At 40.6% G+C, this 13,309-nt stretch overlaps 1 protein-coding gene across 2 annotated transcripts; it reads right to left on the reverse strand.

Moving 5' to 3' along the window:
* Positions 1-5,867: 5,867 nt before the first annotated feature.
* LOC134204030 (uncharacterized) lies at positions 5,868-11,995 on the reverse strand. Of its 2 annotated transcripts, none has more exons than XR_009977755.1 (3): positions 11,574-11,995; positions 11,284-11,523; positions 5,868-6,286 (listed from the first exon to the last, which is right to left on the reverse strand). XR_009977755.1 is itself a non-coding variant. In XM_062678865.1 (3 exons), exons 1-3 carry the CDS (start codon positions 11,705-11,707, stop codon positions 6,058-6,060), a joined length of 549 nt encoding a protein of 182 aa, XP_062534849.1. In that variant the 5' UTR covers positions 11,708-11,982; the 3' UTR covers positions 5,868-6,057. The 2 variants fall into 2 exon arrangements, 1 of the variants encoding a protein (XP_062534849.1); XM_062678865.1 differs by having other exon boundaries at positions 11,628-11,982.
* Positions 11,996-13,309: the final 1,314 nt, after the last annotated feature.

A 13,309-nucleotide genomic window follows, 5' to 3' on the forward strand; every position in this document is an offset into this window, starting at 1 on the left:
GGAGAGTCCTAAACTCGTCTTAGACGGTTGAACAAAACAGTATCAACTAACCAGCCGACCAACCAATCAATCAACCAGTCAAGCAACCAATCAATCATATAACCTGATTGGTTGGTTGGATTGGCAACCAACCAATCAACCATTCTTCCAACTAACAAATCAAGCTGCAACCAACCAACCAAATAACCAACGAATCAAGCAACCAACCATTCAAGCAAGCTACCAATCAACTTATTAACTAATCAACCAAGCAACCAACAAAACAAATAATCAACTAACCAGCCGACTAACCAATCAATCAACCTGTCAAGCAACCAACCAATCAATCATACCATACTACCAACTAACAAATCAAGCAGCAGCCAACCAAATAATCATCCAACCAATCAAGTAACCAATCAATCAAACAAGCTACCAATCTACCAAGCAATCAAGCAACCAACCAACTAATCAACCAATCAAGCAACCAACCAACTAATTAACCAAGCAATCAACAAAACAACTTATCAACTAACCAGCCGACCAACTTATCAACCAATCAACTAAATAACCACAACCAATCAATCAACCAGTAAACCATTCAACCATTCAAGGTAGCTACAAGCAAACAAGCAATCAACTAATCAACTTAGCCACTTAGTCGATTGATGTGTAACAATTTGGATCTTCGGGCCTCTCAACAAAAGTTCGTTTTAAAGTGATCTTAAAATAGGTATGTATTCGTAATCATTACGGTAATTTATTACATATTACGGTAGTGTGGGCAGCAATGCGAGTCACCAAGTCATGCAAATGTATCTCCGTAAATATAATCAATGAAAAATGAAAAATTGAGCGCATCTGACGAATATTGTTTTCATTAGCTGTTTCACTAATTTTCTGCTCTCGACGAGTTTCCGAATTTGGCGAGACAATATTCCCATTTTGCTTCTTTGGAGGATCTGAGCGCCGGCGTTCTCATAATCTTCTGCATCGGTAGTCGTAGTAAAGCAAATGTTGCATTCATGAACCCCTTTATTGGTTCCAACACAAGGCCGTCGGGGTATGCCACCTTATTTTTAGGTTTGCGACGATCAACAGCTGCTTCCGGTTTCTATTTATTATCGAATGACTAGGTAAAACCGTAACTGCTTTCAGATATTGAACTGAAATTCCGTTCTTTGCAAACCATGAAACTTTGGTAATCAATACCTTCTTCTTCTTATTGGCATTACATCCCACACTGGGACAGAGCCGCCTCGTAGCTTAGTGTTCATTAAGCACTTCCACAGTTATTAGTGAGCTAGCTACCAATCAACCAAGCAATCAATGAACCAACCAACTTATCAACCAATCAAAGAATCAATCAATTCACCATTCAAGCAATCAATAAAACTACTAATCAACTACACAAGCAACCAAATAAGCAACTAACCTATCGAGCAACCAACCATTCAAGCCCACTTCCAATCACTCAAGCAACCAATTAACCAATCAAGCAACTAATCAATCAACCAACCCATCAATTAAGTAACCATCCAATCAATCAAGTAACAAACCAATCAAGCAATTAATCATTTAAGCAAGATACCAGTGAACTAATCAACCAATAAACCAATCAAGCAACCAACCATTCAAGCAAGTTACCAATCAAGCAACCAATCAATAAAGTAACCAATTATCCAATCAAGCAACTAATTAACCAGCAAATCAACCAAACAACAAACGAATCAAGTAACCAACTAATCAATCAAACAAACAATCATTCTAACCCACTTCCAATTAATCATGCAACCATTAACCAATCTACCAATCAACCAATCAACCATTCAAGCAAGCTACCAATCAACTTCCAACCAATCAAGCAATTAAACATTTAACCAACTAACAAATCAACTAATCAATCAATCAACCAACCAACTAATCAACCAATCAAGCAACCAAAAAACAAATAATTAACTAACCAGCAGACCAAAAAATCAAGCAACCAATAAATCAACTATTTAAGCAAGCTACCAATTAACTAACCAACCAATAAAACAATTAGACATTCAAGCGAGCTACCAACTAACCATTCAACCAACTAACAAATCAACCAACCAACCACTCAATTATTCAACCATTCAAGCAAGCTACCAATCAACCAACCAACCATTCAAACAACCTACCAATCCACCAGCCTGTCAACCAACCAATGAAACAACAAACTAATCAAACAACCTACTAATCAATCAAGTAACCCAATCAACTTTTCAAGCAACCAACATAAAAACCATTCAAGCAACCAACAAAACAATCAATCAACCATTTAAGCAAGATACCAATAAACTAAATTAGGCAACCATCCTATTAAACAACCATCCTATCAAGCATCTTACCAATCAACCAAGCAACCAATCATTCAACCATTCAAGCAAGCTACCAATCAATTAAAAATAAATCAAGCAACCAATTAACCTATCGAGCAAATAACCAACCAATTAGGCAACCAACCAATCAAACAACTAACCAATCAATTAGGCAACAAACCAATCAATTAATTTATCGAGCTGAGTCGATTGATGTATTATGTGGATTTCCGGATATCCTATTAAATATTCATTTTTAAGTGACCCTAAGATATGTATTCGTAATAATTAAGGGGCCTCCTTAGCCGTGCGGTAAGACTCGCAGCTACAAAGCAAGACCATGCTGAGGGTGGCTGGGTTCGACTTCCGGTGCCGGTCCAAATATGTTATATTGTACGGGAAAACTTTCACAAATATGACCTGAACCTCCAAGCGGTCACTCCGCGACAAAAGGGATTACGATCGTCGTCGCCTTCTATCAGATTTGTGTGTTTTTCTACCGAATTTGATTTGTAAAACATCTTCGTTAATAATTGTATACTTTTTCCGCCTCTTGGTTGATTATTTCAAAGAAAATCCGAATACAGTAAAACGGTCCAGGTAAATCTGAGTAGACGAGCGTGATCGGGGGAGCGATCCAAGCCGGAGGCAGCGTTACAAAAATGTTTCTTCCTAGCAATAGTCTGAATGTGTGTTCTATTCTTACCCATCAAAAACAACAAAGAGAATGACACAATTCCGCAAAAGTAAAGGTTCTCAACAAATCGGAGATCCACTTTTGCGTACAATCCACCTACACCATACACACAGCCGCTTCCGATGTCGTTGCTGGTGGGGGCAGGGTTCTCCGCCGATTGGCGTTCGTGATACTCCTGGAAGCAGGGCGCAATGCACAAGTTCGTCTGGCACTCGGGACAGTGGTACTTGGTTTTCCGTCGCAGTATCCTCCTTGTGTTCCAGCAGAAATTGCAACCCAGCGCGGGACCCTCCCGTACCACCGGACAGTGGCTAGACCGTTGGCTGTCCAGGCCGGGTATTTCCTTCGATCGGCTGCTCATTTGTATGAGAAGATAGATCAATTCACTGTAAATACTGGCATTTAAGTACAAAACAAAGGTAAATTTTGATTCAGGAAATGTTAACACTTACCAAAGGAGATGAAGCAGACCGCAACAATTCGTCGCCTTTTATGCGAATTGAACTCAGGTCGGCAAGTAGCACTGCGGCGGTGGAGCTGGTGGTGCTGGTCGTGGCGTGGTGATCGTTGTGATAGGAGCACTAGCACCTCCGGTGCGTGTACCGGCAACCTCACTTCCCGATAAATGGTGCTGGTGCTGCTGTTGGAGCGATTCCATATCGGAAACGAGAATAACCGTTGGACTCGATGTGCGATCGGTTTTCAGATGAAAACAAAAATGAAAATGACAACTGTGCACGTCAGTTTGACAACAGTTGTCATTTTCATTTTTGTTTTCATGGTTCGAATTGAGGGGCTTCTCAATGGTCGAGTGATTCTAATAATTGTAATCCGTCACTCCCCAGGTATATAGTGGTGCCCGGAAAATGGCCACCACTCCGTCTATGTATTCGTCAATGGTATGACCATTGACGAATACATAGACCGAAATGTCCGGTACAAAGCCATCAGAAAATCGGGCACCATGTCTTCTTCTTCATTTTGAAGAAAATACCCCTCGTGGGTGACGAATTACATAAATATTTTACGAGCGCTGACTTACCCCTCTTAACGTTTTGACAGTTTGTTTTGTTTGTTTTTCTCCCTCACCTTGTGACGTCGTTTCGGTTCGTTTGTTGTTTGTTTGTTTCGTTACTCAGTTGGAGCGTGAGTTCGACCGTTTTGGTGGCATCAAAAAGATCGAATAAAACAAAGGGGACACCCAGGCCTACATTCTGTACGATTCTATTGATGCTGCTACGGCTGCTGTGAAGGAAATGCGTGGATTCCCGTTAGGGGCACCGGATCGTCGTATTCGTATCGATTTTGCTGATAACGGAACAACACCATCATTCTCAAAGCGCAGTGGAGGTTTTGACGAAGGCGGTGAGTATCGTCGCGGCCCCGACTATGAATATCCGGAAGGCGGTGCATCATACGAGGAGAATTCATCGTACGGCTATGGTGGAAGACCGTTCCGCGGCCGTGGAGGATTCCGCGGACGTGGTGGTTTCCGTGGCGGTTTTCATCGTGATGGCCCACCACACCACGGGGACAATGATGAATGGCGTCGATCAGGAGCATTCGAATCAATTCCGTGGAGAGCAGGTAAAATGGCTGCTCTTTGCCTTCCGGTTGTAGACCCCAGTCACTAGCAGATTTTGGTACCGGAACATCATTACATCGTATGTGTACATTACAGGATGGAAGATCATCAGTAGCATAAAACGAAATCTCATAATCGACTAAAACTCAACCGTGTAAAAAAATAACTGGGTGTATTGTTGTACGAACGGAGTTCTACCAAATCGAATAAAAAAACCAACGAAATACTACCATATTTAGCTATCCTTCCTTTATTAATCACAAAAAGTGTCGCATGTTCCTCAACGCAATAGGTGTTTAGTGTCGTTTAGCCTATCACCGACCATATAAGGTACTCCGGGGCAAGTGAAAATACGGGTTAAGCGGGTACTATGGCTGCTGATCAATCGATAAACGTTTTTAGTGGTAACAATCTTCTAGAAATATGAAGCAGGACTATCAACGAATACAGCCAACACAAAAATATTTGGAAAGTTTTCTCCACTCGATCCATGGCTGCTCGTCCCCAACCTCGCAGTCTACGGATGGTCCGCACATCGTCCTCCACCTGATCGATCCACCTTGCTCGCTGATGTAACTCGTGGTTCACTCGCCTTCTCCACGTACCGTCCGCCATCTGCACCCCACCGTAGATGGTATGCAACATTTTCTTTTCGAAAACTTCAAGCATCGTCCAGATCTCGTGAGGACTATCGGTCTAATAAGCGTTTTGTAGATAGTAAAAAAAAGTTCGGTACGCCGGCGAACTCTACTCGATCATTCTTCTACCATCTCATTTTCGTCGCCACCGGAACAAACTCGTGGTGGGTGGCTTATTGTCTTCTCTTGAACCTTCTCCTACACGGTTAGAAAAAAGTACCTAATTTTAGGTACTTTTTTTCTCTTGCATCTCCTTCCCTCTTTCCTTTGTTGTCATAAAATGAAGAGCAAAACCACTCAACAAGGGCATTAAAGTGTGGGAACCCAACGTTGAGTAATCTCATGTTTACAAAAGTTGAGTGAAATTTACCTAACTTTTGGATAGTTTCTATTTAAAATTAAGTATATTTTACTTAATATTAAGTGAATTTTATTTAATTTCAAGGAAAAATTACTTAATTTTGGGTTCCCACAATGAACCCCCGATTTGAGTGAAAAGTACCTAATATTAGATACTGTTTTTTCTAACAGTGTATCATGTCTGATGTAGGCTTCTCAAAGTTACATGCCATAACATCAATGACGTCGGTGAAACCAAATAACTGAATGGGCTTCGTGAAAATCGAACCACTCGTGTCAATGCCTGATCTTCGTATGACTCCCTCCAAAGCGTTGTTGAATAGCAGGTACGAAAGACCATCATCTTGCGCGTTTCAAAGGGACTCGAGAATGCCCCCGGAACTCGAACTATGCACATCAACCAATCCATCGTCCTTGATCAACCGTATCAGCTTATCCGGAAATCCGTGTTCATGTGTTAGCGGCTTTGAAGTCGATGAATAGATGATGCGTGGGTACATTGTATTCAAGGCATTTCTGCGATATCTGGCGTACGGTGAACACCTGGTCTGGTCCGCCCATAATCCCGCCTGGTGCTGCCCCACGAACTCTCTTGCAATTGGTATCAGTCGAAGGCATAAAATTTGAGAGAGTACGTTGTAGGCGGCGTTCAGCAATGTTTAGCGCTCGTCGCTGATATCTGTTGAATAAAAAAAATCACATCAGAATCGTTCGTAGTACATAAAAGTGTAAACAGAGTTTTTGTCGTCTAAGACGAATTAAGTACTGTCCATTTAATTCCACCAGTTAATTTTCGTTATCTTTGCAGATACGTATTTCGACCACAACTTCTTCTGGGAATCCCTCCAAGAACTTCACAGGGAAATCCAGGAGGATATATGGCAGGAGTTTCACGGGTAATGGAATTTCGGAAGTTCCTTTAGAAATTCAACTCCGGGTATTCCAACGACTGTTCCTCTGAAAATTTCTCCGGGAGTTCCAGCAGTAGCTCCTCCGGGAATTCATTCAGGCTTTTTTAGAATTTATCTACAAAATCCTCCAGAAGTTCCTCGGAGAATTTCTCTGGGAGTTGCTCTGGGAGATCTTTTGAGAACTCTTCCAGGAGTTCCTCCTGGAATTCTTACTGAAGTCCATTTGGGAGTTCATCCAAGAGTTCTTACGAGAGTTACTCTAGAAATTCCTCCTGTTGTTCTTTAAGAATTCCTCCAGAAGTTCCACCAGAAGTTTCTCCGAAAAATCCTCTGATAATTTCTCCGGAAATTCCTCCAGGAGCTCCTCTGGAAATTACTCCAGGAGTTCCTTCTTAGAGGAACACTCGGGGGAACTGCCTTAGAAACTTCCGGAGGAATGCTCATAGAAACTGCCGGTGGAAGAATTCTCGTAGTTACTGCCGAAAGAGCTCCCGTAAGAGCTACCGGAAGAATTTCAGGAGTTCCTAGAGGGACTCCCAGAGAAACTATTGGAAGAACTTTGGGAGGAATTTCCAGCTAAATTTCTGAAGAAGGACTAAATGATTTCCAGAAAAAAAGCCTGCATGATTTCTTGGAAGAGCTACTGGTGGAACTCCCGGAGGCATTATTGAAATAACTTCCGGAGGAATTTCTGAAAAAAACTCCTTTTTCAGAGAATTTTTAAATGAACCCCCGAAGGAACTGCCAGTGAAACTACCAGAAGAATGCTCGAAAAAATTCTTGGATAATTCATTTTATACACAAATCTCGTCTAGCTGAAACCTTTCTAGGGGTATGTAGCTGAGCTGGATCATCATCATCATCAGAGGACCTCCCGGAGCTCCCAGAGAAATTCTCAGTGGAGCTTCTGGAGGATTTTCTATATAAATTCCTGAAGAAGCCTAAATCAATTCCTTAAAGAAAGCTTGAATGAATTCCCGGAGGAAATTCTGGAGAAATTCCCGGAAGAGGAACCCCCGTGGGATCTGCCGATAGAACTACCGGAATAATTCTCGGAGAAAATCCTGCAGAAACTCTTTGAGGAACTACCGGTGGAATTACCGGAGGAACTACAGGAGGAATTTTCAGAAAAACTCCTGGAGGATGTCCCAGTAGAAATCTTGAAGTTTCCACCGGAATTCTATCAGGATTTCTTTGGGAATAAATCTAGGAATTCCTCCGAAAATTCCATTGTTGATTTCATTTACGGTATAATTTCTGTATAAATCTGTATTTTTCTTTGTGGAATTGATTTTGAAAACGACCATTCCGTTGGTTTCCGGATTGCGACCGATGTGGCCAGATTGAATCCGAGTGGGCCAGGAACCCTAAAAATATCATTCCCATCATTACTTTGTAGAATCATGGAGTTTGAGGTGTCGCACGGCCTATTTTGAATCAATTTAGAAAATGGCCATTCCGTTGGTCCCCGGATTGGGACCGATGTGGCCGGATTGAATCCGAGTGGGCCAGGAACCCTAAAAATATCATTCCCATTATGGCTTTATAAAATCATGAAGTTTGAGGTGTCGCACGACCTATTTTGAATCAATTTAGAAAATGGCCATTCCGTAGGTCCTCCGGATTGTGGCCGGAATGGATCCGAGTGGGCCAGGAACCCTGAAAATATAATTCCCATAATTGCTTTGGAAAATCATGAAGTTTGAGGTGTCGCACGACCTATTTTGAATCAATTTAGAAAATGGCCATTCCGTAGGTCCTCCGGATTGTGGCCGGAATGGATCCGAGTGGGCCAGGAACCCTGAAAATATAATTCCCATAATTGCTTTGGAAAATCATGAAGTTTGAGGTGTCGCACGGCCTATTTTGAATCAATTTAGAAAATGGCCATTCCGTAGGTCCTCCGGATTGTGGCCGGAATGGATCCGAGTGGGCTAGGAACCCTGAAAATATAATTCCCATAATTGCTTTGGAAAATCATGAAGTTTGAGGTGTCGCACGACCTATTTTGAATCAATTTAGAAAATGGCCATTCCGTAGGTCCTCCGGATTGTGGCCGGAATGGATCCGAGTGGGCCAGGAACCCTGAAAATATAATTCCCATAATTGCTTTGGAAAATCATGAAGTTTGAGGTGTCGCACGACCTATTTTGAATCAATTTAGAAAATGGCCATTCCGTAGGTCCCCGGATGTAGCCAGATTGAGTCCGAGTGGGCCAGGAACCCCCAAAATATCATTCGCATCATTGCTTTGTGAAATCATGAAGTTTGAGGTGTCGCACGACCTGTTTTGACTTAAAATTGTAAATGGCCACTTATTTTGGGTACAACTGACCCCAACGGAATCTGGAATAATTCTAGAACCGTACTGTGGATAGCCTCGAAACTAGTATAAATCAAAAATTGGGATCCATCCGGATGGAATGCAACTTGTTGCGAAAGAATCGGTCAAGAAATGCGGTTTTTACGGCAGTTTGGATTTTTGAAAGCCCTTAAAAACAAACGTTGGGGACGGAAAGGTTTCAATGGATACTTTCCGTCGTAATTAATACCGTCAAACGGGGTGACTTGCAACACATGGGTTTTCCACAAGTTTTTGTTTTTTTACAATAAAAATATACCCAAACATTGACCTATGTCGTCACGCATCCCTAGTTAACATTGTATTTGTTGAGCCTAGTTGGTATTTAGGTGAAAATATAGCTCACTGTTGTTTTTTTGTATTATTTTGTAAAACTGTTTCGTTTATTGAAAGTCGAACGTCGTAAATCGTAAGTTCGTGTAGCAAACTGAAAATAATTTCACCAAAATCGATCCCCTCTCCAGTTACAATACCTAATTAGGTATGTAATTCCGCAACAACTATAGAATAATAATATTGTTTGTTTTTGAAATATCAACTTTTTTGAAATTAGTCCTCCTGCGGGGTGACTTGCAACAGCTGTTACACGATAGTTTATTTTTCGAAAACTGCTGATTTAGTTTTTATTTTTTTTTTTCAGCATTGATTTTATGTTTTAGAATTCCTTTACCACGCCACGAAACTACAAGAAACCTGCAGGAAGTCACATGTATGCTAATTTTTCAACTTTGATAAAGCAGCGGTAGAAGTTAAAAATTAATTTGTTCATCCGGGAAGCCGCTTGGCGATACGATTTGTCCCTAACAACAATTTTCATTAATCCTTATACAGAAAATAGTAAAACTAAGACTTAAGGTGGTCAAACAGTGTTGAATCCCCAAAAAGATCCAATACTTGTGGATGTTTTACTGCTTGCGGCGGAAATGCCTTTTCAAAATAATGATCTTAACATAATCGTGGTAATTTGGATGCCTGGGAAAGAAAGTAAAACCGTTTTAAATACAACTATCCAGGGAACGGTGATGGTGCACACCATTCTTAAACCGACATAAAGCACTTTCAACCTTTCAAACCGATGACTTAAAAATATCAATCGATCCGTTGAAATCGTAACAAAAAATCGGAATGAGGGGAGGGGGATCCCTCCAGTACAGCCCCTACATTGACAGTGGTAAAGAATGACCCAGGATGAAAAATCACTATGATTAAGTTGTTCTAAATCATGTTATGATTGAATTCGATGAAGTGTTGCAAGTCACCCCGCAGTAGGGGTGGCTTACAACACCCATCATTTTGATATTATTTTCATAATTTTATTATTGTTATTTGTCTGATTATATGTCTAATCACTAATATTAGGACACATTAAAAGTATCATGTACTAGTAGAATGAATTAATCCTTCTAATTCAGAATTATTGAGAGAGAAACTTGAAAAGTGTTGCAAGTCACCCCGTTTGACGGTACATAATAGTAGGGTTCTATTCAAACCTCAGAAGTTTTCTATTCGGAACCACTGGAGGATTCTATTCCGGAAACCCAATCTTCTGGAGAATTCTTTTTACAATCCTCGGAGGTTTCTATTTGATATTGTTAAGATAATAGGTATATATATATTCAGAATATTAAGGATTGGGAATTTATTTTGGGTGTGAAGGTATCAAGTAGCATCCATAAAGGACAATTTTAAACTACTCAAGAATTGCCTTCAGAATATCTGTTTTCTTGAAGTGTGTTATTTGAAATTCGAAAAGAATTCCTTTCAGTATCACTACAGAATTTCGAAATCTTTGGTGGATCACAATTGGAATAGCTACATGATTCTATGCATTCGAAATTCTACAAGAATTTAATCTCGAAATCTTGTGGAACACTATTCGGAATCTCTGCAAGATTTCATTGCACACCCTGACCAACCTGACCCTGACCAAGGGAAATTCCAAATTGATTTCACTAGAAATCCCTTTAAAAATCTCATCAGACCCACAGAAGCATTCAATTGAAAATCCGTGTAGAATTCTATCAGGTATTTATATTCTGTTTTAAACCACTTAGGAATACAATTTGACTCCCTGGAGAGTGTCCGATCATTCCTGGCAAAATCAGTTTAATGTTCTCAAATGAACGTGATGTATAGAAACGGATATATGTACAAAAGAATATTGGCTGCCTGGAAAAAGGATCGGGTTTCCGGATGGGATGATTCTTGATATTGTAAAAGGTTCTTGACCTATGCTACAGCTATGTACATGTCGTAACAAATAAATACACATACTTATATACTCTTTTCTCATGGTCGATTGTCTCCTGCAGACTTAATACAAGCCTCTGATGGAAATCTTTATTCCACAGCCAAATCGAAAAAGTTTTTAACAGCCCATGAGGGCTTCTTAAAGTTACTTACACATGCTTAGTATCCTCTTTGGCGATGTGCAAGAGAACGATGTCTGGCGACGAAAGATAAACCACGAGCTCGTCTAACTCTACGACGAACGCAGTATCCAGAAAAGCTGGAGGGGTACGATGGACAGGGCAGTTGCAAGAACGCCGAACAGCAATCCAGCGAGCTTGGTGGGTGGACCAAGTACACGTCGATTTAATGAGTACGCGGCGCATCCGAGAATGAAGATATGTTGCCTCAAACCTGGAAAACAAAGGTCGTTTTAGGTGCGAACTGTTTTTAGATTTTCTTACCTTACCACTTAATTCCGGTTCCCAAAAGCGATTGGGATAAGTTGATGCGCTTACTCGTGCAACTGCTTGGCATCCGACGGAACTTCTGGGGTATTACCGTCGCTATCACCAGATAACAGGTGCCGGGGTTGCATTACGGCCGCCGCAATCACCGAGAGTTGTTTATATTTTGTTTTTTCTTCTTCTATTTTTCATTAAACAATCTCACCACACTGCAAAAAAAAACATCTTCGAGGCGAGAAAATATTTTAAAAAAGACCGCCGAATCATTTCAAATAAAATATATTTTAGTTATTAATGAATTATGAAATAGTTTTTCCCGAGGTTTTTCCTTCGCGATGAAGTGAAAAGATGTAAACACAAATCCAATTGAACACATATATCAAGACAAACTTTTCAAAACGACTTATCTGCTTTTGTAAACAAAGATTCAAACGACGATTTGACGAAACTGATAGCTCTCCCACGCAAACGTCTGACTTTACAATTGGGCACATAAAGTGACATTCCACTTGATGTCAAAATCAAATGCGCAGTGCTGAAATCCTTCAGTCGAGCAGCAAATTCGATCAGTTGTATCATGTTTTTCAAAGGTGTTATTCGGCTGTCAGAAATGTATGGGAATATTAAATACCTTCGAAAAACATGTTATTGGCCGAATAACACCAAAGCGCGAATAACATGTCATTCGACCGTAGTGTGGATATAGTATTAGATATTTTTATGAAACATATTGATTTAAATTATTAATTTTGATGTTTTATATCTAATTACAATGAAAACTAGATTTGTTTACAATTGTCAGTTCCGCCCTTTTGAAATGTTGATGCCGAATTGATTTTTGAATCGCAGAAACAGGAGGTAAACAAAAATGGAAATGACAACTGTTGTCAAACTGACGTGATTTGAATTGAGGGGCTTCTCAATGGTCGAGTATTGTAATAATTGTAATCCGTCACTCCCCAGGGGTATATAGTGGTGCCCGAAAAAATGGCCACCACTCCGTAGTGTATGTTTTCTACATCCGAAAAATCCGTAAGTCACCGGCGTCACAACGGAATACAGCAACCAAATTGAGAGCCGAAAATGGTGACCGATACGGAAACGAGTGACGAAACTAAAATGAATGCGCTGCGCGGGTGATCAAAATGCTCGCGACCGATAATGATGTTCTTAAGGCTCCGTCAGACGTTGCAAGCAAATCACTCGTGCGAGCGAATAATTTCTGAGAGCACTCGCCATTGCAGTCACACGTAGCAGCTGTTCACCTTTTGCAAATGTCAGATTTACTCTCATGCAAATATAAACAAAAAAGAAAAACATGTTTTTTCGGTCAAAAAATCTAATTCCATTCCTATTTTTGCAGTGCAACGCTGCCATCTGAAAACGTTTTCACTTTTGCGAGCGAAAAATTTGCTAGTGCTACACTAGCAAGCGCAATTTTGTTTCAACGAGTTGCCAATTTTTAACGCTTAGCAGTCACACAATGCAAGCGAGCGTTTGCTTGCGAGTTGTCATTTGTTTGCATGCAATCACTTGCAGTGTAGTCAGACATGCAAATTTTTGACAGACGTTACTTTCTGCGAGCAAAATGCTCTCTGCGAGTGATTTGCTTGCAACGTCTGACGGAGCCTTTAGAAAGTTAAGTCAAACTACCGATTTATAATAAAAATGATCTGGCCACCCTGAGTCAACTACCGATTTCCCAAAAAAAACCTGACCGCCCCGGTTTTAAG

This window comes from Armigeres subalbatus, unplaced genomic scaffold, assembly GCF_024139115.2.
Source record: "Armigeres subalbatus isolate Guangzhou_Male unplaced genomic scaffold, GZ_Asu_2 Contig356, whole genome shotgun sequence".
NCBI lineage: Eukaryota > Metazoa > Arthropoda > Insecta > Diptera > Culicidae > Armigeres > Armigeres subalbatus.